General features: G+C 49.8%; 1 protein-coding gene across 5 annotated transcripts in view; it reads right to left on the bottom strand.

Annotated features, from left to right (window-relative positions):
• The window catches only part of col16a1 (collagen, type XVI, alpha 1), a 512937-nt gene that overhangs the window by 31742 nt on the left and 455163 nt on the right, over positions 1–26032 (bottom strand). For all 5 annotated transcript variants that reach the window (XM_041212846.1, XM_041212840.1, XM_041212847.1 and 2 more), the window contains 2 exons: positions 2916–3005; positions 1521–1556 (listed from right to left, as the gene is read on the bottom strand). In XM_041212846.1, coding sequence (XP_041068780.1) covers positions 1521–1556; positions 2916–3005 — 126 coding nt within the window. The remainder of the gene's footprint in view (positions 1–1520; positions 1557–2915; positions 3006–26032) is intronic.

The raw sequence follows: 26032 nt of genomic DNA, 5'->3' as shown, positions 1-26032 counted from the left end.
TTGTTGTTGGGACCACTGCTCTTTTTGACATTTTTACTGACCTGGCCCTGTGTATACAAAGCATAATTTCAAAATTTTCAGATGACATGAAACTTAGAAATGAAGTAAAGAGTGAGGAGGATAGTAAGAGATTTTAGGGGTACATAGGTAGATTGGTGAGATGGGCAGACATGTGGCAGATGAAACTTAATGCAGAGAAATGTGAAGCTATGCATTTTTGTAGGATGAGTGAGGAGAGGCAAAATAAACAAAATGGTAACATTTTAAAGTGAGTGGGGGAGCAGTGAAACCTAGAGGAATAGGTACATGGATCTCACTCCAAGGTGGCAGGACAAGTTGAGAAGGCAGTTAAAAAAACAGACAGGATGCTTGGCTTCATTAATAGAAGCATGGAAAACAAAAGCAAAGAAGCTCTGCGAAATCTTAAGAAAACACTGTTTAGACCTTGGCTGGAGCACCTTGTCCAATTCTGTACATTGCACTTTAGAAAGGAAATCAGAGTAAATAAATCAGAGGTGAGATGAGGAAAAAAGTAAGTTATGCAGCGAGTTGTTGTGATCTGGAATGTGCTGAATATGAATAATTAAAATATATCCAATAGTGACTTTCAAAAGGGAATTAAATACAAGGGTAAACTATGCAGAATGATGGGGAAAGAGCAGGGGAGTAGAATTAGCTGGATAACTCTTTCAAAGAGTCAGCACAGGTGCAATGGGCTGTATAACCCCCTGGTGCTGCATTATTCCATGATTCTATGATTTGCGATTGGGAGGTGAAGGAATGGAGAAGGACATGTATATGGGGCACAAAACTATCAAATGTGAGTGAATGGGTGCTGGTTGGGTGAGAATAGCTGAGATGGCCCTCACAGTCAATCAGCCTGCTCACCTATGTTGTCCAGAATCATGTGAAGAATGTTCACTCGTTTGAGGGGGCATGAAAACAAGGGGGAGAAATATGGTTAAATAAAGGAAGAGACACAAAAACCTTGCCTTGATTCTCTTCAGGATCAGATAGAAACAGCTTTCCTGTTGGGATGCTGTACCTAAAGTTTTCCCAGCTGTCAGATGTTTCCAGGTGTGGGAAAAGTCTCTGATGGTATTCATTATTTAAGAAGGGAATGAGCCGGCCAGAGGAAAGGCTTCCGACTGGAGGACAATCTCTTCCTTCACAACAGGCAATGTTATTGTATTTAATTATAAGCAGGTAGTGGACATTAACTGGGGACTCACTTGTGCGCCTTTCAATAGGAACAGACTGAAAATGTGGTTGATAGGTTAGGAGGTGCATGTTTGTAATGGGTCTTTCCGTAAATAAATGCTTACAAAAGTGTGGAAAGATTGGCGCTGGTTATATCCTACACCAGCTGGCTTTCTGAAATATAACAAACAGTTTATACAGAGACGCTCTTCCTTATACTTTGAACAAATGAGAATGACATTAAAACTCTCCATTTTACTACATTACAAAGCTATATCACTTTTGCCTAATATCAACGATATATCATTGACCCATCTTACCTCTTTTCCCACTGGACCATCTTGGCCTGGCTCTCCCTAAAGAAATGGAAGAACGTAGACAGTGGTTATATCGCCGTATACGGCTAGAAGTTTGAAGGTCCAATTTCTGACACTGCTCTGTGAGGCTTCACCCAGAACATTCCCTCTGAGCTTGGCCAGGCTACTTCATGCTTTTAGTTTGAATGCCTACTCCACACTGATTGCTGAGGACCACCCCTACAGGACCAGCACTCCAGCCTCCTGCTACTAACTGCTCCCCTCAGGCAGAAGTCTGAAGTGATTTATTTGCATGAGGTTGTGGCTATTGCCACATTTCCGGCCTTGCTGGATTTGTCAGCTGCTGTGGGTGAGCTCCACTCCACCCCCTCCCCATCAATATCAGGCTGAGTTCTGGAGTCTCTCCAGTGTATCAACCTGTCCTCCCATTAGGATGGTAGTATAATGGTATTGCCACTGGACTGGTAATCCAGAGGCCCAGGCTAATGCTCTGGGGACAGGGGTTCAAATCCCACCATAGCAGCTGGTGGAATTTAACTTCAAATAATTAATGACTCTGGAGTTAAAAAATGCTGGTTTATGATAAATGATGATCATGAAACTACTGCATTGTTGTGAAAACCCATCTGGTTCACTAATGCCCTTTAGGGAAGGAAACCTGCCGTTCTTATCCTGTCTGAGTTATAAATGACTGCAGACCCTCGGCAACATGTTAAATTTCAACTGAAATGGCCTGGAGACCCACTCAGTTGTAGGTGGCTCATTACTAGATGTTCAGGGGCAATAATGAATGGACACTAAATACTGGCCTAGCCAGTGACACACACATCCCAAGAATGAATGCAAAGGAGAATGAGACCCGTTACAAGCCCCAGCAATTGCAGACTCAGTCCCTCTGCCCAGGTCACAGTGGTTGAAATGAGGGGCTGACTTTCTGTTCAAACTTCCACTTGGCAATTTCAATGTGACCATTTTATCAGTAAACTGTGCGGATCCCATTTATTCCTTTTGGATGCTGCTTCTTAAATTTTGAGGTTATTTAAATCAAGAGGCCACAGCTCCAATTAGACTAGAAATAAAAGGCATTTCAGTCAAACAGACTATTTCAAAATGGATAAAAGCAAAATACTGCAGATGCTGGAAATCTAGAACAAAAACAAAAATATCTGGAAAAACTCAGCAGATATGACAGTATCTGGGGAGAAGAATACAGTTAACGTTTCGAGACCGTATGACTCTTCATCAGAACAGAGTTATCTTTATTTCAAAATGGAGCCTCAATCCGGCCAACCCTGAGCACCTCAGCAGTGTTAGTGACAAGTGGCCACTCAAATGTGATGTTTGGACTCAGACAGTGGCTGTGGCAAAAGGGGATGGAACAGCAGAATGGGAACCTACCATCAACCCAGGGGCTCCAGGAGAACCAGGGGGACCCGCCAATCCAGGGAGGCCTCTTTCTCCCATCGTTCCTCGATCACCCTTTGTTCCCTAAATAGAGCCAATCAATGAAAAAAAACAGTTATCAGAGAAAATCTTAAACTGAGCGCATTGTGTAATAGCATGTTCACATTGAGATTCCTATACACAGCGTGGCACAAGTGACAAAGTGTTAGCGATAATGAAAGAGAGAGAGAAAGAGAGAAGGAGGGAGCTGTACTGATAGTGACAGTATAACAGAGAGAAAGAGAGAGAGAGAGAGATGGAGGAGTGAGCTGTACTGTAAGTGATGGTTTAACAGAGAGACAGAGATGGAGAAGGAGTGTGCTGTACTGCCAAGTGACAGTATAACAGAGAGAGAGAGAGAGATGGAGGAGGGAGTTGTACTGTAAGTGATGGAAAAACAGAGAGAGAGAGATGGAGGAGGGAAAAGTACTGTCAAGTGACGGTATAACAGAGAGAAAGAGATGGAGAAGGAGGGAGCTCAACTGTAGGTGACGGTATAACAGAGAGACAGAGATGGAGGAGGAGGGAGCTGTACTGTAGGTGACGGTATAAGAGAGAGACAGAGATGGAGAAAGAGAGAGTTGTAATGTCAGTGATGGTATAACAGAGAGAGTGAGAGAAAGAGGGAGGGAGAGGCAGGAAGCTGTACTGTCAGTAATAGTTTAAAACAGAGTGACAGAGACGGAGAAGGAGGGAGCTGCACTGTCAGTAATGCTATAAAAGAGAAACAGGTAGAGAGAAAGCAAGAGACAGGGAGAGGGAGGAAGCTGTACTGTCAGTGATGGTTTAACAAAGAGAAAGAAAGCAGGAGATAGGGATAGGGAGAAAGCTGTACTGTCAGTGATGGTTTAACAAAGAGAGAGAGAGCAGGAGACAGGGAGAGGGAGGAAGCTGTACTGTCAGTGATGGTTGGTTTAACAGAGAGAGAGAGCAGGAGACAGGGAGAGGGAGGAAGCTGTACTGTCAGTGATGGTTTAACAGAGAGAGAGCGAGAGCAGGAGACAGGGAGAGGGAGGAAGCTGTACTGTCAGAGATGGTTTAACAGAGAGAGGGAGAGAGAGAACAGGAGACAGGGAGAGGGAGGAAGCTGTACTGCTACTGATGGTTTAACAGAGAGAGAGAGAGAGAGAGCAGGAGACAGGGAGAGGGAGGAAGCTGTACTGTCAGTGATGGTTTAACAGAGAGAGAGAGAGCAGAAGACAGGGAGAGGGAGGAAGCTGTACTGTCAGTGATGGTTCAACAAAGAGAGAGAGAGCAGAAGACAGGGAGAGGCAGGAAGCTGCACTGTCAGTGAAGGTTTAACAGAGAGAGAGAGCAGGAGACAGGGAGAGGGAGGAAGCTGTACTGTCAGTGATGGCTTAACAGAGAGAGGGAGAGAGAGAGCAGGAGACAGGGAGAGGGAGGAAGCTGTACTGTCAGTGATGGTTTAACAGAGAGAGAGGGAGGGACAAAGCAGGAGACAGGGAGAGGGAGGAAGCTGTACTGTCAGTGAAAGTTTAACAGAGAGGGAGAGAGAGAGTAGGAGACAGGGAGAGGGTGGAGGCTGTCCTGTCAGTGATAGTTTAACAGAGACAGAGAGAGAGCAAGAGAAAGGGAGAGGGAGGAAGCTGTACTGTCAGCGATGGTTTAAGAGAGAGAGAGAGAGAGGAGACAGGGAGAGGGAGGAAGCTGTACTGTCAGTGATGGTTTAACAGAGACAGAGAGCAGGAGACAGGTGGAGGGAGGAAGCTGTACTGTCAGTGATGGTTTAACAGAGAGAGGGAGAGAGCAAGAGACAGGGAGAGGGAGGAAGCCGTACTGTCAGCGATGGTTTAACAGAGAGAGAGAGGAGACAGGGAGAGGGAGGAAGCTGCACTGTCAGTGATGGTTTAACAGAGAGAGAAGAGCGACAGCAGGAGACAGGGAGAGGGAGGAAGCTGTACTGTCAGTGATGGTTTAACAGAGACAGAGAGCAGGAGACAGGTGGAGGGAGGAAGCTGTACTGTCAGTGATGGTTTAACAGAGAGAGGGAGAGAGCAAGAGACAGGGAGAGGGAGGAAGCTGTACTGTCAGTGATGCTTTAACAGAGAGAGAGAGGAGACAGGGAGAGGGAGGAAGCTGTACTGTCAGTGATGGTTTAACAGAGAGAGAGAGGAGACAGGGAGAGGGAGGAAGCTGTACTGTCAGTGATGGTTTAACAGAGAGAGAGAGAGGAGACAGAGAGAGGGAGGAAGCTGTACTGTCAGTGAAGGTTTAACAGAGAGAGAGAGAGCGAGAGCAGGAGACAGGGAGAGGGAGGAAGCTGTACTGTCAGTGATGGTTTAACAGAGAGTGAGAGAGAGCAGGAGACAGGGAGAGGGAGGAAGCTGGAATGTCAGTGATGGTTTAACAGAGAGAGAGAGCAGGAGACAGGGAGAGGGAGGAAGCTGTACTGCTACTGATGGTTTAACAGAGAGAGAGAGAGAAAGAGCAGGAGACAAGGAGAGTGAGGAAGCTGTACTGTCAGTGATGGTTTAACAGAGAGAGAGAGAGAGAGCAGAAGACAGGGCGATGGAGGAAGCTGTACTGTCAGTGATGGTTTAACAAAGAGAGAGAGAGCAGGAGACAGGGAGAGGGAGGAAGCTGTACTGTCAGTGATGGTTTAACAAAGAGAGAGAGAGCAGGAGACAGGGAGAGGGAGGAAGCTGCACTGTCAGTGATGGTTTAACAAAGAGAGAGAGAGCAGGAGACAGGGAGAGGGAGGAAGCTGTACTGTCAGTGATGGTTTAACAGAGAGAGAGGGAGGGACAAAGCAGAAGACAGGGAGAGGGAGGAAGCTGTACTGTCAGTGATGGTTTAACAAAGAGGGAGAGAGAGAGTAGGAGACAGGGAGAGGGTGGAGGCTGTCCTGTCAGTGATAGTTTAACAGAGAGAGAGAGAGCAAGAGACAGGGAGAGGGAGGAAGCTGTACTGTCAGCGATGGTTTAACAGAGAGAGAGAGGAGACAGGGAGAGGGAGGAAGCTGTACTGTCAGTGATGGTATAACAGAGAGAGAGGGAGGGACAAAGCAGAAGACAGGGAGAGGGAGGAAGCTGTACTGTCAGTGATGGTTTAACAGAGAGGGAGAGAGAGAGTAGGAGACAGGGAGAGGGTGGAGGCTGTCCTGTCAGTGATAGTTTAACAGAGGGAGAGAGAGCAAGAGACAGGGAGAGGGAGGAAGCTGTACTGTCAGCGATGGTTTAACAGAGAGAGAGAGGAGACAGGGAGAGGGAGGAAGCTGTACTGTCAGTGATGGTTTAACAGAGAGAGAGAGGAGACAGGGAGAGGGAGGAAGCTGTACTGTCAGTGATGGTTTAACAGAGACAGAGAGCAGGAGACAGGTGGAGGGAGGAAGCTGTACTGTCAGTGATGGTTTAACAGAGAGAGAGAGAGAGAGAGAGAACAGGAAACAGGGAGAGGGAGGAAGCTGTACTGCTACTGATGGTTTAACAGAGAGAGGGAGAGAGCAAGAGACAGGGAGAGGGAGGAAGCTGTACTGTCAGTGATGCTTTAACAGAGAGAGAGAGGAGACAGGGAGAGGGAGGAAGCTGTACTGTCAGTGATGGTTTAACAGAGAGAGAGAGGAGACAGGGAGAGGGAGGAAGCTGTACTGTCAGTGATGGTTTAACAGAGAGAGAGAGAGGAGACAGGGAGAGGGAGGAAGCTGTACAGTCAGTGAAGGTTTAATAGAGAGAGAGAGAGCGAGAGCAGGAGACAGGGAGAGGGAGGAAGCTGTACTGTCAGTGATGGTTTAACAGAGAGTGAGAGAGAGCAGGAGACAGGGAGAGGGAGGAAGCTGGACTGTCAGTGATGGTTTAACAGAGAGAGAGAGAGCAGGAGACAGGGAGAGGGAGGAAGCTGTACTGCTACTGATGGTTTAACAGAGAGAGAGAGAAAGAGCAGGAGACAAGGAGAGGGAGGAAGCTGTACTGTCAGTGATGGTTTAACAGAGAGAGAGAGAGCAGAAGACAGGGCGATGGAGGAAGCTGTACTGTCAGTGATGGTTTAAGAAAGAGAGAGAGAGCAGGAGACAGGGAGAGGGAGGAAGCTGTACTGTCAGTGATGGTTTAACAGAGAGAGAGAGAGCAGGAGACAGGGAGAGGGAGGAAGATGTACTGAGAGAGAGCAGGAGACAGAAAGAGGGAGGAAGCTGTACTGTCAGTGATGGTTTAACAAAGAGAGAGAGAGCGGCAGACAGGGAGAGGGAGGAAGCTGTACTGTCAGTGATGGCTTAACAGAGAGAGGGAGAGAGAGAGCAGGAGACAGGGAGAGGGAGGAAGCTGTACTGTCAGTGATGGTTTAACAGAGAGAGAGGGAGGGACAAAGCAGGAGACAGGGAGAGGGAGGAAGCTGTACTGTCAGTGAAAGTTTAACAGAGAGGGAGAGAGAGAGTAGGAGACAGGGAGAGGGTGGAGGCTGTCCTGTCAGTGATAGTTTAACAGAGACAGAGAGAGAGCAAGAGAAAGGGAGAGGGAGGAAGCTGTACTGTCAGCGATGGTTTAAGAGAGAGAGAGAGGAGACAGGGAGAGGGAGGAAGCTGTACTGTCAGTGATGGTTTAACAGACACAGAGAGCAGGAGACAGGTGGAGGGAGGAAGCTGTACTGTCAGTGATGGTTTAACAGAGACAGAGAGCAGGAGACAGGTGGAGGGGGGAAGCTGTACTGTCAGTGATGGTTTAACAGAGAGAGGGAGAGAGCAAGAAACAGGGAGAGGGAGGAAGCCGTACTGTCAGCGATGGTTTAACAGAGAGAGAGAGGAGACAGGGAGAGGGAGGAAGCTGTACTGTCAGTGATGGTTTAACAGAGAGAGAGAGAGCGAGAGCAGGAGACAGGGAGAGGGAGGAAGCTGTACTGTCAGTGATGGTTTAACAGAGACAGAGAGCAGGAGACAGGTGGAGGGAGGAAGCTGTACTGTCAGTGATGGTTTAACAGAGAGAGGGAGAGAGCAAGAGACAGGGAGAGGGAGGAAGCTGTACTGTCAGTGATGCTTTAACAGAGAGAGAGAGGAGACAGGGAGAGGGAGGAAGCTGTACTGTCAGTGATGGTTTAACAGAGAGAGAGAGGAGACAGGGAGAGGGAGGAAGCTGTACTGTCAGTGATGGTTTAACAGAGAGAGAGAGAGCAGAAGACAGGGAGAGGGAGGAAGCTGTACTGTCAGTGATGGTTTAACAGAGAGAGAGAGAGCGAGAGCAGGAGACAGGGAGAGGGAGGAAGCTGTACTGTCAGTGATGGTTTAACAGAGAGAGAGAGAGCAGGAGACAGGGAGAAGGAGGAAGCTGTACTGTCAGTGATGGTTTAACAGAGAGTGAGAGAGAGCAGGAGACAGGGAGAGGGAGGAAGCTGGAATGTCAGTGATGGTTTAACAGAGAGAGAGAGCAGGAGACAGGGAGAGGGAGGAAGCTGTACTGCTACTGATGGTTTTACAGAGAGAGAGAGAAAGAGCAGGAGACAAGGAGAGGGAGGAAGCTGTACTGTCAGTGATGGTTTAACAGAGAGAGAGAGAGAGAGCAGAAGACAGGGCGATGGAGGAAGCTGTACTGTCAGTGATGGTTTAACAAAGAGAGAGAGAGCAGGAGACAGGGAGAGGGAGGAAGCTGTACTGTCAGTGATGGTTTAACAAAGAGAGAGAGAGCAGGAGACAGGGAGAGGGAGGAAGCTGCACTGTCAGTGATGGTTTAACAAAGAGAGAGAGAGCAGGAGACAGGGAGAGGGAGGAAGCTGTACTGTCAGTGATGGTTTAACAGAGAGAGAGGGAGGGACAAAGCAGAAGACAGGGAGAGGGAGGAAGCTGTACTGTCAGTGATGGTTTAACAGAGAGGGAGAGAGAGAGTAGGAGACAGGGAGAGGGTGGAGGCTGTCCTGTCAGTGATAGTTTAACAGAGAGAGAGAGAGCAAGAGACAGGGAGAGGGAGGAAGCTGTACTGTCAGCGATGGTTTAACAGAGAGAGAGAGGAGACAGGGAGAGGGAGGAAGCTGTACTGTCAGTGATGGTATAAGAGAGAGAGGGAGGGACAAAGCAGAAGACAGGGAGAGGGAGGAAGCTGTACTGTCAGTGATGGTTTAACAGAGAGGGAGAGAGAGACTAGGAGACAGGGAGAGGGTGGAGGCTGTCCTGTCACTGATAGTTTAACAGAGAGAGAGAGAGCAAGAGACAGGGAGAGGGAGGAAGCTGTACTGTCAGCGAAGGTTTAACAGAGAGAGAGATGAGACAGAGAGAGGGAGGAAGCTGTACTGTCAGTGATGGTTTAACAGAGAGAGAGAGGAGACAGGGAGAGGGAGGAAGCTGTACTTTCAGTGATGGTTTAACAGAGAGAGAGAGAGAGCGAGAGCAGGAAACAGGGAGAGGGAGGAAGCTGTACTGTCAGTGATGGTTTAACAGAGACAGAGAGCAGGAGACAGGTGGAGGGAGGAAGCTGTACTGTCAGTGATGGTTTAACAGAGAGAGAGAGAGAGAGAGAGAACAGGAAACAGGGAGAGGGAGGAAGCTGTACTGCTACTGATGGTTTAACAGAGAGAGGGAGAGAGCAAGAGACAGGGAGAGAGAGGAAGCTGTACTGTCAGTGATGCTTTAACAGAGAGAGAGAGGAGACAGGGAGAGGGAGGAAGCTGTACTGTCAGTGATGGTTTAACAGAGAGAGAGAGGAGACAGGGAGAGGAAGGAAGCTGTACTGTCAGTGATGGTTTAACAGAGAGAGAGAGAGGAGACAGGGAGAGGGAGGAAGCTGTACTGTCAGTGAAGGTTTAATAGAGAGAGAGAGAGCGAGAGAAGGAGACAGGGAGAGGGAGGAAGCTGTACTGTCAGTGATGGTTTAACAGAGAGTGAGAGAGAGCAGGAGACAGGGAGAGGGAGGAAGCTGGACTGTCAGTGATGGTTTAACAGAGAGAGAGAGAGCAGGAGACAGGGAGAGGGAGGAAGCTGTACTGCTACTGATGGTTTAACAGAGAGAGAGAGAAAGAGCAGGAGACAAGGAGAGGGAGGAAGCTGTACTGTCAGTGATGGTTTAACAGAGAGAGAGAGAGCAGAAGACAGGGCGATGGAGGAAGCTGTACTGTCAGTGATGGTTTAAGAAAGAGAGAGAGAGCAGGAGACAGGGAGAGGGAGGAAGCTGTACTGTCAGTGATGGTTTAACAGAGAGAGAGAGAGCAGGAGACAGGGAGAGGGAGGAAGATGTACTGAGAGAGAGCAGGAGACAGAAAGAGGGAGGAAGCTGTACTGTCAGTGATGGTTTAACAAAGAGAGAGAGAGCGGCAGACAGGGAGAGGGAGGAAGCTGTACTGTCAGTGATGGTTTAACAGAGAGAGAGAGAGCAGGAGACAGGGAGAGGGAGGAAGCTGTACAGTCAGTGATGGTTTAACAGAGAGAGAGCAGGAGACAGGGAGAGAGAGGAAGCTGTACTGTCAGTGATGGTTTAACAGAGAGAGAGAGTGAGAGCAGGAGACAGGGAGAGGGAAGAAGCTGTACTGTCAGTGATGGTTTAACAGAGAGAGAGAGAGCAGAAGACAGGGAGAGGGAGGAAACTTACTGTCAGTGATGGTTTAACAAAGAGAGAGAGAGCAGGAGACAGGGAGAGGGAGGAAGCTGTACTGTCAGTGATGGTTTAACAAAGAGAGAGAGAGCAGGAGACAGGGAGAGGGAGGAAGCTGCACTGTCAGTGATGGTTTAACAGAGAGAGAGAGAGAGAGAGAGCAGGAGACAGGGAGAGGGAGGAAGCTGTACTGCTACTGATGGTTTAACAGACAGAGAGAGAGCAGGAGACAGGGAGAGGGAGGAAGCTGTACTGTCAGTGAAGGTTTAACAGAGGGAGAGAGAGAGCAAGAGACAGGGAGAGGGAGGAAGCTGTACTGTCAGTGATGCTTTAACAGAGAGATTGAAGAGACAGGGAGAGGGAGGATGCTGTACTTTCAGTGATGGTTTAACAGAGAGAGAGAGAGCAGGAGACAGGGAGAGGGAGGAAGCTGTACTGTCAGTGAAGGTTGAACAGAGAGAGAGAGCAGGAGACAGGGAGAGGGAGGAAGCTGTACTGTCAGTGATGGCTTAACAGAGAGAGGGAGAGAGAGAGCAGGAGACAGGGAGAGGGAGGAAGCTGTACTGTCAGTGATGGTTTAACAGAGAGAGAGGGAGGGACAAAGCAGGAGACAGGGAGAGGGAGGAATCTGTACTGTCAGTGATGGTTTAACAGAGAGGGAGAGAGAGAGTAGGAGACAGGGAGAGGGTAGAGGCTGTCCTGTCAGTGATAGTTTAACAGAGAGAGAGAGAGCAAGAGACAGGGAGAGGGAGGAAGCTGTACTGTCAGCGATGGTTTAACAGAGAGAGAGAGAGCAGGAGACAGGGAGAGGGAGGAAGCTGTACTGTCAGTGTTGGTTTAACAGAGAGAGAGAGGAGACAGGGAGAGGGAGGAAGCTGTACTGTCAGTGAAGGTTTAATAGAGAGAGACAGAGCGAGAGCAGGAGACAGGGAGAGGGAGGAAGCTGTACTGTCAGTGATGGTTTAACAGAGAGAGAGAGAGCAGGAGACAGGGAGAAGCAGGAAGCTGTACTGTCAGTGATGGTTTAACAGAAAGTGAGAGAGAGCAGGAGACAGGGAGAGGGAGGAAGCTGGACTGTCAGTGATGGTTTAACAGAGAGAGAGAGAGCAGGAGACAGGGAGAGGGAGGAAGCTGTACTGTCAGTGATGGTTTAACAGAGAGAGAGAGCAGGAGACAGGGAGAGGGAGGAAGCTGTACTGTCAGTGATGGTTTAACAGAGAGAGAGAGAGCAGGAGACAGGGAGAGAGAGGAAGCTGTACTGTCAGTGATGGTTTAACAGAGAGAGAGAGTGAGAGCAGGAGACAGGGAGAGGGAAGAAGCTGTACTGTCAGTGATGGTTTAACAGAGAGAGAGAGAGCAGGAGACAGGGAGAGGGAGGAAACTGTACTGTCACTGATGGTTTAACACAGAGAGTGAGAGAGAGAGTAGGAGACAGGGAGAGGGAGGAAACTGTACTGTCAGTGATGGTTTAACAAAGAGAGAGAGAGCAGGAGACAGGGAGAGGGAGGAAGCTGTTCTGTCATTGATGGTTTAACAGAGAGAGAGAGAGAGAGAGAGCAGGAGACAGGGAGAGGGAGGAAGCTGTACTGCTACTGATGGTTTAACAGACAGAGAGAGAGCAGGAGACAGGGAGAGGGAGGAAGCTGTACTGTCAGTGAAGGTTTAACAGAGGGAGAGAGAGAGCAAGAGACAGGGAGAGGGAGGAAGCTGTACTGTCAGTGATGCTTTAACAGAGAGAGAGAGGAGACAGGGAGAGGGAGGATGCTGTACTTTCAGTGATGGTTTAACAGAGAGAGAGAGAGCAGGAGACAGGGAGAGGGAGGAAGCTGTACTGTCAGTGAAGGTTGAACAGAGAGAGAGAGCAGGAGACAGGGAGAGGGAGGAAGCTGTACTGTCAGTGATGGTTTAACAGAGAGAGAGAGAGAGAGAGCAGGAGACAGGGAGAGGGAGGAAGCTGTACTGTCAGTGATGGTTTAACAGAGAGAGAGGGAGGGACAAAGCAGGAGACAGGGAGAGGGAGGAATCTGTACTGTCAGTGATGGTTTAACAGAGAGGGAGAGAGAGAGTAGGAGACAGGGAGAGGGTAGAGGCTGTCCTGTCAGTGATAGTTTAACAGAGAGAGAGAGAGCAAGAGACAGGGAGAGGGAGGAAGCTGTACTGTCAGCGATGGTTTAACAGAGAGAGAGAGAGCAGGAGACAGGGAGAGGGAGGAAGCTGTACTGTCAGTGATGGTTTAACAGAGAGAGAGAGGAGACAGGGAGAGGGAGGAAGCTGTACTGTCAGTGAAGGTTTAACAGAGAGAGATAGAGCAGGAGACAGGGAGAGGGAGGAAGCTGTACTGTCAGTGATGGTTTAACAGAGAGAGAGAGAAGAGGAGACAGGGAGAGGAAGGAAGCTGTACTTTCAGTGATGGTTTAACAGAGAGAGAGAGCAGGAGACAGGGAGAGGGAGGAAGCTGTACTGTCAGTGATGGTTTAACAGAGAGAGAGAGAGCAGGAGACAGGGAGAGGGAGGAAGCTGTACTGTCAGTGATGGTTTAACAGAGAGAGAGAGAGGAGACAGGGAGAGGGAGGAAGCTGTACTGTCAGTGAAGGTTTTACAGAGAGAGAGAGAGAGAGAGAGAGCAGGAGACAGGGAGAGGGAGGAAGCTGTACTGTCAGTGATGGTTTAACAGAGAGAGAGGGAGGGATAAAGCAGGAGACAGGGAGAGGGAGGAAGCTGTACTGTCAGTGATGGTTTAACAGTGAGGGAGAGAGAGAGTAGGAGACAGGGAGAGGGTGGAGGCTGTACTGTCAGTGATAGTTTAACAGAGAGAGAGAGAGCAAGAGACAGGGAGAGGGAGGAAGCTGTACTGTCAGCGATGGTTTAACAGAGAGAGAGAGGAGACAGGGAGAGGGAGGAAGCTGTACTGTCAGTGATGGTATAAGAGAGAGAGGGAGGGACAAAGCAGAAGACAGGGAGAGGGAGGAAGCTGTACTGTCAGTGATGGTTTAACAGAGAGGGAGAGAGAGACTAGGAGACAGGGAGAGGGTGGAGGCTGTCCTGTCACTGATAGTTTAACAGAGAGAGAGAGAGCAAGAGACAGGGAGAGGGAGGAAGCTGTACTGTCAGCGAAGGTTTAACAGAGAGAGAGATGAGACAGGGAGAGGGAGGAAGCTGTACTGTCAGTGATGGTTTAACAGAGAGAGAGAGGAGACAGGGAGAGGGAGGAAGCTGTACTTTCAGTGATGGTTTAACAGAGAGAGAGAGAGCGAGAGCAGGAAACAGGGAGAGGGAGGAAGCTGTACTGTCAGTGATGGTTTAACAGAGACAGAGAGCAGGAGACAGGTGGAGGGAGGAAGCTGTACTGTCAGTGATGGTTTAACAGAGAGAGAGAGAGAGAGAGAGAACAGGAAACAGGGAGAGGGAGGAAGCTGTACTGCTACTGATGGTTTAACAGAGAGAGGGAGAGAGCAAGAGACAGGGAGAGAGAGGAAGCTGTACTGTCAGTGATGCTTTAACAGAGAGAGAGAGGAGACAGGGAGAGGGAGGAAGCTGTACTGTCAGTGATGGTTTAACAGAGAGAGAGAGGAGACAGGGAGAGGAAGGAAGCTGTACTGTCAGTGATGGTTTAACAGAGAGAGAGAGAGGAGACAGGGAGAGGGAGGAAGCTGTACTGTCAGTGAAGGTTTAATAGAGAGAGAGAGAGCGAGAGAAGGAGACAGGGAGAGGGAGGAAGCTGTACTGTCAGTGATGGTTTAACAGAGAGTGAGAGAGAGCAGGAGACAGGGAGAGGGAGGAAGCTGGACTGTCAGTGATGGTTTAACAGAGAGAGAGAGAGCAGGAGACAGGGAGAGGGAGGAAGCTGTACTGCTACTGATGGTTTAACAGAGAGAGAGAGAAAGAGCAGGAGACAAGGAGAGGGAGGAAGCTGTACTGTCAGTGATGGTTTAACAGAGAGAGAGAGAGCAGAAGACAGGGCGATGGAGGAAGCTGTACTGTCAGTGATGGTTTAAGAAAGAGAGAGAGAGCAGGAGACAGGGAGAGGGAGGAAGCTGTACTGTCAGTGATGGTTTAACAGAGAGAGAGAGAGCAGGAGACAGGGAGAGGGAGGAAGATGTACTGAGAGAGAGCAGGAGACAGAAAGAGGGAGGAAGCTGTACTGTCAGTGATGGTTTAACAAAGAGAGAGAGAGCGGCAGACAGGGAGAGGGAGGAAGCTGTACTGTCAGTGATGGTTTAACAGAGAGAGAGAGAGCAGGAGACAGGGAGAGGGAGGAAGCTGTACAGTCAGTGATGGTTTAACAGAGAGAGAGAGAGCAGGAGACAGGGAGAGAGAGGAAGCTGTACTGTCAGTGATGGTTTAACAGAGAGAGAGAGTGAGAGCAGGAGACAGGGAGAGGGAAGAAGCTGTACTGTCAGTGATGGTTTAACAGAGAGAGAGAGAGCAGAAGACAGGGAGAGGGAGGAAACTTACTGTCAGTGATGGTTTAACAAAGAGAGAGAGAGCAGGAGACAGGGAGAGGGAGGAAGCTGCACTGTCAGTGATGGTTTAACAGAGAGAGAGAGAGAGAGAGAGAGCAGGAGACAGGGAGAGGGAGGAAGCTGTACTGCTACTGATGGTTTAACAGACAGAGAGAGAGCAGGAGACAGGGAGAGGGAGGAAGCTGTACTGTCTGTGAAGGTTTAACAGAGGGAGAGAGAGAGCAAGAGACAGGGAGAGGGAGGAAGCTGTACTGTCAGTGATGCTTTAACAGAGAGAGAGAGGAGACAGGGAGAGGGAGGATGCTGTACTTTCAGTGATGGTTTAACAGAGAGAGTGAGAGCAGGAGACAGGGAGAGGGAGGAAGCTGTACTGTCAGTGAAGGTTTTACAGAGAGAGAGAGAGCAGGAGACAGGGAGAGGGAGGAAGCTGTACTGTCAGTGATGGTTTAACAGAGAGAGTGAGAGAGAGAGCAGGAGACAGGGAGAGGGAGGAAGCTGTACTGTCAGTGATGGTTTAACAGAGAGAGAGGGAGGGAGAAAGCAGGAGACAGGGAGAGGGAGGAAGCTGTACTGTCAGTGATGGTTTAACAGAGAGGGAGAGAGAGAGTAGGAGACAGGGAGAGGGTAGAGGCTGTCCTGTCAGTGATAGTTTAACAGAGAGAGAGAGAGCAAGAGACAGGGAGAGGGAGGAAGCTGTACTGTCAGCGATGGTTTAACAGAGAGAGAGAGAGCAGGAGACAGGGAGAGGGAGGAAGCTGTACTGTCAGTGATGGTTTAACAGAGAGAGAGAGGAGACAGGGAGAGGGAGGAAGCTGTACTGTCAGTGAAGGTTTAATAGAGAGAGACAGAGCGAGAGCAGGAGACAGGGAGAGGGAGGAAGCTGTACTGTCAGCGAAGGTTTAACAGAGAGAGAGAGAGCAGGAGACAGGGAGAAGCAGGAAGCTGTACTGTCAGTGATGGTTTAACAGAAAGTGAGAGAGAGCAGGAGACAGGGAGAGGGAGGAAGCTGTACTGTCAGTGATGGTTTAACAGAGAGAGAGAGAGCAGGAGACAGGGAGAGGGAGGAAGCTGTACTGCTACTGATGGTTTAACAGAGAGAGAGAGAGAGAGCAGGAGACAGGGAGAGGGAGGAAGCTGTACTGTCAGTGATGGTTTAACAGAGAGAGAGAGAGCAGAAGACAGGGCGATGGAGGAAGCTGTACTGTCAGTGATGGTTTAACAGAGAGAGAGAGAGCAGGAGACAGGGAGAGGGAGGAAGCTGTACTGTCAGTGATGGTTTAACAGAGAGAGAGAGGAGACAGGGAGAGGGAGGAAGCTGTACTGTCAGTGATGGTTTAACAGAGAGAGAGAGCAGGAGACAGGGAGAGGGAGGAAGCTGTACTGTCAGTGAAGGTTTAACAGAGAGAGAGAGAGCGAGAGCAGGAGACAGGGAGAGGGAGGAAGCTGTACTGTCAGCGAAGGTTTAACAGAGAGAGAGAGAGCAGGAGACAGGGAGAAGGAGGAAGCTGTACTGTCAGTGATGGTTTAACAGAGAGTGAGAGAGAGCAGGAGACAGGGAGAGGGAGGAAGCTGGAATGTCAGTGATGGTTTAACAGAGAGAGAGAGCAGGAGACAGGGAGAGGGAGGAAGCTGTACTGCTACTGATGGTTTAACAGAGAGAGAGAGAAAGAGCAGGAGACAAGGAGAGGGAGGAAGCTGTACTGTCAGTGATGGTTTAACAGAGAGAGAGAGAGAGAGCAGAAGACAGGGCGATGGAGGAAGCTGTACTGTCAGTGATGGTTTAACAAAGAGAGAGAGAGCAGGAGACAGGGAGAGGGAGGAAGCTGTACTGTCAGTGATGGTTTAACAAAGAGAGAGAGAGCAGGAGACAGGGAGAGGGAGGAAGCTGCACTGTCAGTGATGGTTTAACAAAGAGAGAGAGAGCAGGAGACAGGGAGAGGGAGGAAGCTGTACTGTCAGTGATGGTTTAACAGAGAGAGAGGGAGGGACAAAGCAGAAGACAGGGAGAGGGAGGAAGCTGTACTCTCAGTGATGGTTTAACAGAGAGGGAGAGAGAGAGTAGGAGACAGGGAGAGGGTGGAGGCTGTCCTGTCAGTGATAGTTTAACAGAGAGAGAGAGAGCAAGAGACAGGGAGAGGGAGGAAGCTGTACTGTCAGCGATGGTTTAACAGAGAGAGAGAGGAGACAGGGAGAGGGAGGAAGCTGTACTGTCAGTGATGGTATAAGAGAGAGAGGGAGGGACAAAGCAGAAGACAGGGAGAGGGAGGAAGCTGTACTGTCAGTGATGGTTTAACAGAGAGGGAGAGAGAGACTAGGAGACAGGGAGAGGGTGGAGGCTGTCCTGTCAGTGATAGTTTAACAGAGAGAGAGAGAGCAAGAGACAGGGAGAGGGAGGAAGCTGTACTGTCAGCGAAGGTTTAACAGAGAGAGAGATGAGACAGGGAGAGGGAGGAAGCTGTACTGTCAGTGATGGTTTAACAGAGAGAGAGAGGAGACAGGGAGAGGGAGGAAGCTGTACTTTCAGTGATGGTTTAACAGAGAGAGAGAGAGCGAGAGCAGGAAACAGGGAGAGGGAGGAAGCTGTACTGTCAGTGATGGTTTAACAGAGACAGAGAGCAGGAGACAGGTGGAGGGAGGAAGCTGTACTGTCAGTGATGGTTTAACAGAGAGAGAGAGAGAGAGAGAGAACAGGAAACAGGGAGAGGGAGGAAGCTGTACTGCTACTGATGGTTTAACAGAGAGAGGGAGAGAGCAAGAGACAGGGAGAGGGAGGAAGCTGTACTGTCAGTGATGGTTTAACAGAGAGAGAGAGGAGACAGGGAGAGGGAGGAAGCTGTACTGTCAGTGATGGTTTAACAGAGAGAGAGAGGAGACAGGGAGAGGAAGGAAGCTGTACTGTCAGTGATGGTTTAACAGATAGAGAGAGAGGAGACAGGGAGAGGGAGGAAGCTGTACTGTCAGTGAAGGTTTAATAGAGAGAGAGAGAGCGAGAGAAGGAGACAGGGAGAGGGAGGAAGCTGTACTGTCAGTGATGGTTTAACAGAGAGTGAGAGAGAGCAGGAGACAGGGAGAGGGAGGAAGCTGGACTGTCAGTGATGGTTTAACAGAGAGAGAGAGAGCAGGAGACAGGGAGAGGGAGGAAGCTGTACTGCTACTGATGGTTTAACAGAGAGAGAGAGAAAGAGCAGGAGACAAGGAGAGGGAGGAAGCTGTACTGTCAGTGATGGTTTAACAGAGAGAGAGAGAGCAGAAGACAGGGCGATGGAGGAAGCTGTACTGTCAGTGATGGTTTAAGAAAGAGAGAGAGAGCAGGAGACAGGGAGAGGGAGGAAGCTGTACTGTCAGTGATGGTTTAACAGAGAGAGGGAGAGCAGGAGACAGGGAGAGGGAGGAAGATGTACTGAGAGAGAGCAGGAGACAGAAAGAGGGAGGAAGCTGTACTGTCAGTGATGGTTTAACAAAGAGAGAGAGAGCGAGAGCAGGAGACAGGGAGAGGGAGGAAGCTGTACTGTCAGTGATGGTTTAACAGAGAGAGAGAGAGCAGGAGACAGGGAGAAGCAGGAAGCTGTACTGTCAGTGATGGTTTAACAGAAAGTGAGAGAGAGCAGGAGACAGGGAGAGGGAGGAAGCTGGACTGTCAGTGATGGTTTAACAGAGAGAGAGAGAGCAGGAGACAGGGAGAGGGAGGAAGCTGTACTGTCAGTGATGGTTTAACAGAGAGAGAGAGAGGAGACAGAGAGAGGGAGGAAGCTGTACTGTCAGTGATGGTTTAACAGAGAGAGAGAGAGCAGGAGACAGGGAGAGAGAGGAAGCTGTACTGTCAGTGATGGTTTAACAGAGAGAGAGAGTGAGAGCAGGAGACAGGGAGAGGGAAGAAGCTGTACTGTCAGTGATGGTTTAACAGAGAGAGAGAGAGCAGAAGACAGGGAGAGGGAGGAAACTTACTGTCAGTGATGGTTTAACAAAGAGAGAGAGAGCAGGAGACAGGGAGAGGGAGGAAGCTGTACTGTCAGTGATGGTTTAACAAAGAGAGAGAGAGCAGGAGACAGGGAGAGGGAGGAAGCTGTACTGTCAGTGATGGATTAACAGAGAGAGAGAGAGAGAGAGAGCAATAGACAGGGAGAGGGAGGAAGCTGTACTGCTGCTGATGGTTTAACAGAGAGAGAGAGCAGGAGACAGGGAGAGGGAGGAAGCTGTACTGTCAGTGATGGTTTAACAGAGGGAGAGAGAGAGCAAGAGACAGGGAGAGGGAGGAAGCTGTACTGTCAGTGATGCTTTAACAGAGAGAGAGAAGAGACAGGGAGAGGGAGGATGCTGTACTTTCAGTGATGGTTTAACAGAGAGAGAGAGCAGGAGACAGGGAGAGGGAGGAAGCTGTACTGTCAGTGAAGGTTTAACAGAGAGAGAGAGCAGGAGACAGGGAGAGGGAGGAAGCTGTACTGTCAGTGATGGTTTAACAGAGAGAGGGAGAGAGAGAGCAGGAGACAGGGAGAGGGAGGAAGCTGTACTGTCAGTGATGGTTTAACAGAGAGAGAGGGAGGGAGAAAGCAGGAGACAGGGAGAGGGAGGAATCTGTACTGTCAGTGATGGTTTAACAGAGAGGGAGAGAGAGAGTAGGAGACAGGGAGAGGGTAGAGGCTGTCCTGTCAGTGATAGTTTAACAGAGAGAGAGAGAGCAAGAGACAGGGAGAGGGAGGAAGCTGTACTGTCAGCGATGGTTTAACAGAGAGAGAGAGAGCAGGAGACAGGGAGAGGGAGGAAGCTGTACTGTCAGTGATGGTTTAACAGAGAGAGAGAGGAGACAGGGAGAGGGAGGAAGCTGTACTGTCAGTGAAGGTTTAATAGAGAGAGACAGAGCGAGAGCAGGAGACAGGGAGAGGGAGGAAGCTGTACTGTCAGTGATGGTTTAACAGAGAGAGAGAGAAGAGGAGACAGGGAGAAGCAGGAAGCTGTACTGTCAGTGATGGTTTAACAGAAAGTGAGAGAGAGCAGGAGACAGGGAGAGGGAGGAAGCTGGACTGTCAGTGATGGTTTAACAGAGAGAGAGAGAGCAGGAGACAGGGAGAGGGAGGAAGCTGTACTGTCAGTGATGGTTTAACAGAGAGAGAGAGAGGAGACAGAGAGAGGGAGGAAGCTGTACTGTCAGTGAAGGTTTAACAGAGAGAGAGAGAGCGAGAGCAGGAGACAGGGAGAGGGAGGAAGCTGTACTGTCAGTGATGGTTTAACAGAGAGAGAGGGAGGGACAAAGCAGAAGACAGGGAGAGGGAGGAAGCTGTACTGTCAGTGATGGTTTAACAGAGAGGGAGAGAGAGAGTAGGAGACAGGGAGAGGGTGGAGGCTGTCCTGTCAGTGATAGTTTAACAGAGAGAGAGAGAGCAAGAGACAGGGAGAGGGAGGAAGCTGTACTGTCAGCGATGGTTTAACAGAGAGAGAGAGGAGACAGGGAGAGGGAGGAAGCTGTACTGTCAGTGATGGTATAAGAGAGAGAGGGAGGGACAAAGCAGAAGACAGGGAGAGGGAGGAAGCTGTACTGTCAGTGATGGTTTAACAGAGAGGGAGAGAGAGACTAGGAGACAGGGAGAGGGTGGAGGCTGTCCTGTCACTGATAGTTTAACAGAGAGAGAGAGAGCAAGAGACAGGGAGAGGGAGGAAGCTGTACTGTCAGCGAAGGTTTAACAGAGAGAGAGATGAGACAGGGAGAGGGAGGAAGCTGTACTGTCAGTGATGGTTTAACAGAGAGAGAGAGGAGACAGGGAGAGGGAGGAAGCTGTACTTTCAGTGATGGTTTAACAGAGAGAGAGAGAGCGAGAGCAGGAAACAGGGAGAGGGAGGAAGCTGTACTGTCAGTGATGGTTTAACAGAGACAGAGAGCAGGAGACAGGTGGAGGGAGGAAGCTGTACTGTCAGTGATGGTTTAACAGAGAGAGAGAGAGAGAGAGAGAACAGGAAACAGGGAGAGGGAGGAAGCTGTACTGCTACTGATGGTTTAACAGAGAGAGGGAGAGAGCAAGAGACAGGGAGAGAGAGGAAGCTGTACTGTCAGTGATGCTTTAACAGAGAGAGAGAGGAGACAGGGAGAGGGAGGAAGCTGTACTGTCAGTGATGGTTTAACAGAGAGAGAGAGGAGACAGGGAGAGGAAGGAAGCTGTACTGTCAGTGATGGTTTAACAGAGAGAGAGAGAGGAGACAGGGAGAGGGAGGAAGCTGTACTGTCAGTGAAGGTTTAATAGAGAGAGAGAGCGAGAGAAGGAGACAGGGAGAGGGAGGAAGCTGTACTGTCAGTGATGGTTTAACAGAGAGTGAGAGAGAGCAGGAGACAGGGAGAGGGAGGAAGCTGGACTGTCAGTGATGGTTTAACAGAGAGAGAGAGAGCAGGAGACAGGGAGAGGGAGGAAGCTGTACTGCTACTGATGGTTTAACAGAGAGAGAGAGAAAGAGCAGGAGACAAGGAGAGGGAGGAAGCTGTACTGTCAGTGATGGTTTAACAGAGAGAGAGAGAGCAGAAGACAGGGCGATGGAGGAAGCTGTACTGTCAGTGATGGTTTAAGAAAGAGAGAGAGAGCAGGAGACAGGGAGAGGGAGGAAGCTGTACTGTCAGTGATGGTTTAACAGAGAGAGAGAGAGCAGGAGACAGGGAGAGGGAGGAAGATGTACTGAGAGAGAGCAGGAGACAGAAAGAGGGAGGAAGCTGTACTGTCAGTGATGGTTTAACAAAGAGAGAGAGAGCGGCAGACAGGGAGAGGGAGGAAGCTGTACTGTCAGTGATGGTTTAACAGAGAGAGAGAGAGCAGGAGACAGGGAGAGGGAGGAAGCTGTACAGTCAGTGATGGTTTAACAGAGAGAGAGAGAGCAGGAGACAGGGAGAGAGAGGAAGCTGTACTGTCAGTGATGGTTTAACAGAGAGAGAGAGTGAGAGCAGGAGACAGGGAGAGGGAAGAAGCTGTACTGTCAGTGATGGTTTAACAGAGAGAGAGAGAGCAGAAGACAGGGAGAGGGAGGAAACTTACTGTCAGTGATGGTTTAACAAAGAGAGAGAGAGCAGGAGACAGGGAGAGGGAGGAAGCTGTACTGTCAGTGATGGTTTAACAAAGAGAGAGAGAGCAGGAGACAGGGAGAGGGAGGAAGCTGCACTGTCAGTGATGGTTTAACAGAGAGAGAGAGAGAGAGAGAGCAGGAGACAGGGAGAGGGAGGAAGCTGTACTGCCACTGATGGTTTAACAGACAGAGAGAGAGCAGGAGACAGGGAGAGGGAGGAAGCTGTACTGTCAGTGAAGGTTTAACAGAGGGAGGGAGAGAGCAAGAGACAGGGAGAGGGAGGAAGCTGTACTGTCAGTGATGCTTTAACAGAGAGAGAGAGGAGACAGGGAGAGGGAGGATGCTGTACTTTCAGTGATGGTTTAACAGAGAGAGAGAGCAGGAGACAGGGAGAGGGAGGAAGCTGTACTGTCAGTGAAGGTTTTACAGAGAGAGAGAGAGCAGGAGACAGGGAGAGGGAGGAAGCTGTACTGTCAGTGATGGTTTAACAGAGAGAGTGAGAGAGAGAGCAGGAGACAGGGAGAGGGAGGAAGCTGTACTGTCAGTGATGGTTTAACAGAGAGAGAGGGAGGGAGAAAGCAGGAGACAGGGAGAGGGAGGAATCTGTACTGTCAGTGATGGTTTAACAGAGAGGGAGAGAGAGAGTAGGAGACAGGGAGAGGGTAGAGGCTGTCCTGTCAGTGATAGTTTAACAGAGAGAGAGAGAGCAAGAGACAGGGAGAGGGAGGAAGCTGTACTGTCAGCGATGGTTTAACAGAGAGAGAGAGAGCAGGAGACAGGGAGAGGGAGGAAGCTGTACTGTCAGTGATGGTTTAACAGAGAGAGTAGAGGAGACAGGGAGAGGGAGGAAGCTGTACTGTCAGTGAAGGTTTAATAGAGAGAGACAGAGCGAGAGCAGGAGACAGGGAGAGGGAGGAAGCTGTACTGTCAGTGATGGTTTAACAGAGAGAGAGAGAGCAGGAGACAGGGAGAAGCAGGAAGCTGTACTGTCAGTGATGGTTTAACAGAGAGTGAGAGAGAGCAGGAGACAGGGAGAGGGAGGAAGCTGGACTGTCAGTGATGGTTTAACAGAGAGAGAGAGAGCAGGAGACAGGGAGAGGGAGGAAGCTGTACTGCTACTGATGGTTTAACAGAGAGAGAGAGAAAGAGCAGGAGACAAGGAGAGGGAGGAAGCTGTACTGTCAGTGATGGTTTAACAGAGAGAGAGAGAGCAGAAGACAGGGCGATGGAGGAAGCTGTACTGTCAGTGATGGTTTAACAAAGAGAGAGAGAGCAGGAGACAGGGAGAGGGAGGAAGCTGTACTGTCAGTGATGGTTTAACAGAGAGAGAGAGGAGACAGGGAGAGGGAGGAAGCTGTACTGTCAGTGATGGTTTAACAGAGAGAGAGAGAGGAGACAGAGAGAGGGAGGAAGCTGTACTGTCAGTGAAGGTTTAACAGAGAGAGAGAGAGCGAGAGCAGGAGACAGGGAGAGGGAGGAAGCTGTACTGTCAGTGATGGATTAACAGAGAGAGAGAGAGCAGGAGACAGGGAGAAGGAGGAAGCTGTACTGTCAGTGATGGTTTAACAGAGAGTGAGAGAGAGCAGGAGACAGGGAGAGGGAGGAAGCTGGAATGTCAGTGATGGTTTAACAGAGAGAGAGAGCAGGAGACAGGGAGAGGGAGGAAGCTGTACTGCTACTGATGGTTTAACAGAGAGAGAGAGAAAGAGCAGGAGACAAGGAGAGGGAGGAAGCTGTACTGTCAGTGATGGTTTAACAGAGAGAGAGAGAGAGAGCAGAAGACAGGGCGATGGAGGAAGCTGTACTGTCAGTGATGGTTTAACAAAGAGAGAGAGAGCAGGAGACAGGGAGAGGGAGGAAGCTGTACTGTCAGTGATGGTTTAACAAAGAGAGAGAGAGCAGGAGACAGGGAGAGGGAGGAAGCTGCACTGTCAGTGATGGTTTAACAAAGAGAGAGAGAGCAGGAGACAGGGAGAGGGAGGAAGCTGTACTGTCAGTGATGGTTTAACAGAGAGAGAGGGAGGGACAAAGCAGAAGACAGGGAGAGGGAGGAAGCTGTACTGTCAGTGATGGTTTAACAGAGAGGGAGAGAGAGAGTAGGAGACAGGGAGAGGGTGGAGGCTGTACTGTCAGTGATAGTTTAACAGAGAGAGAGAGAGCAAGAGACAGGGAGAGGGAGGAAGCTGTACTGTCAGCGATGGTTTAACAGAGAGAGAGAGGAGACAGGGAGAGGGAGGAAGCTGTACTGTCAGTGATGGTATAAGAGAGAGAGGGAGGGACAAAGCAGAAGACAGGGAGAGGGAGGAAGCTGTACTGTCAGTGATGGTTTAACAGTGAGGGAGAGAGAGACTAGGAGACAGGGAGAGGGTGGAGGCTGTCCTGTCAGTGATAGTTTAACAGAGAGAGAGAGAGCAAGAGACAGGGAGAGGGAGGAAGCTGTACTGTCAGCGAAGGTTTAACAGAGAGAGAGATGAGACAGGGAGAGGGAGGAAGCTGTACTGTCAGTGATGGTTTAACAGAGAGAGAGAGGAGACAGGGAGAGGGAGGAAGCTGTACTTTCAGTGATGGTTTAACAGAGAGAGAGAGAGCGAGAGCAGGAAACAGGGAGAGGGAGGAAGCTGTACTGTCAGTGATGGTTTAACAGAGACAGAGAGCAGGAGACAGGTGGAGGGAGGAAGCTGTACTGTCAGTGATGGTTTAACAGAGAGAGAGAGAGAGAGAGAGAACAGGAAACAGGGAGAGGGAGGAAGCTGTACTGCTACTGATGGTTTAACAGAGAGAGGGAGAGAGCAAGAGACAGGGAGAGGGAGGAAGCTGTACTGTCAGTGATGCTTTAACAGAGAGAGAGAGGAGACAGGGAGAGGGAGGAAGCTGTACTGTCAGTGATGGTTTAACAGAGAGAGAGAGGAGACAGGGAGAGGAAGGAAGCTGTACTGTCAGTGATGGTTTAACAGATAGAGAGAGAGGAGACAGGGAGAGGGAGGAAGCTGTACTGTCAGTGAAGGTTTAATAGAGAGAGAGAGAGCGAGAGAAGGAGACAGGGAGAGGGAGGAAGCTGTACTGTCAGTGATGGTTTAACAGAGAGAGAGAGAGCGAGAGCAGGAGACAGGGAGAGGGAGGAAGTTGTACTGTCAGTGATGGTTTAACAGAGAGAGAGAGAGGGCAGGAGACAGGGAGAGGGAGGAAGCTGTACTGCCACTGATGGTTTAACAGAGAGAGAGGGAGGGAGAGAGCAGGAGACAGGGAGAGGGAGGAAGCTGTACTGTCAGTGATGGTTTAACAGAGAGAGAGAGAGCAGAAGACAGGGCGATGGAGGAAGCTGTACTGTCAGTGATGGTTTAAGAAAGAGAGAGAGAGCAGGAGACAGGGAGAGGGAGGAAGCTGTACTGTCAGTGATGGTTTAACAGAGAGAGGGAGAGCAGGAGACAGGGAGAGGGAGGAAGATGTACTGAGAGAGAGCAGGAGACAGAAAGAGGGAGGAAGCTGTACTGTCAGTGATGGTTTAACAAAGAGAGAGAGAGCGGCAGACAGGGAGAGGGAGGAAGCTGTACTGTCAGTGATGGTTTAACAGAGAGAGAGAGAGCAGGAGACAGGGAGAGGGAGGAAGCTGTACAGTCAGTGATGGTTTAACAGAGAGAGAGAGAGCAGGAGACAGGGAGAGAGAGGAAGCTGTACTGTCAGTGATGGTTTAACAGAGAGAGAGAGTGAGAGCAGGAGACAGGGAGAGGGAAGAAGCTGTACTGTCAGTGATGGTTTAACAGAGAGAGAGAGAGCAGAAGACAGGGAGAGGGAGGAAACTTACTGTCAGTGATGGTTTAACAAAGAGAGAGAGAGCAGGAGACAGGGAGAGGGAGGAAGCTGTACTGTCAGTGATGGTTTAACAAAGAGAGAGAGAGCAGGAGACAGGGAGAGGGAGGAAGCTGCACTGTCAGTGATGGTTTAACAGAGAGAGAGAGAGAGAGAGAGCAGGAGACAGGGAGAGGGAGGAAGCTGTACTGCTACTGATGGTTTAACAGACAGAGAGAGAGCAGGAGACAGGGAGAGGGAGGAA

The sequence above is a fragment of the Carcharodon carcharias genome, chromosome 19, assembly GCF_017639515.1.
Source record: "Carcharodon carcharias isolate sCarCar2 chromosome 19, sCarCar2.pri, whole genome shotgun sequence".
Classification (NCBI taxonomy): Eukaryota; Metazoa; Chordata; class Chondrichthyes; order Lamniformes; family Lamnidae; genus Carcharodon; species Carcharodon carcharias.
Note: the sequence above shows the minus strand (reverse complement) of the source record. Positions and strands in the feature narration are given on the sequence as shown.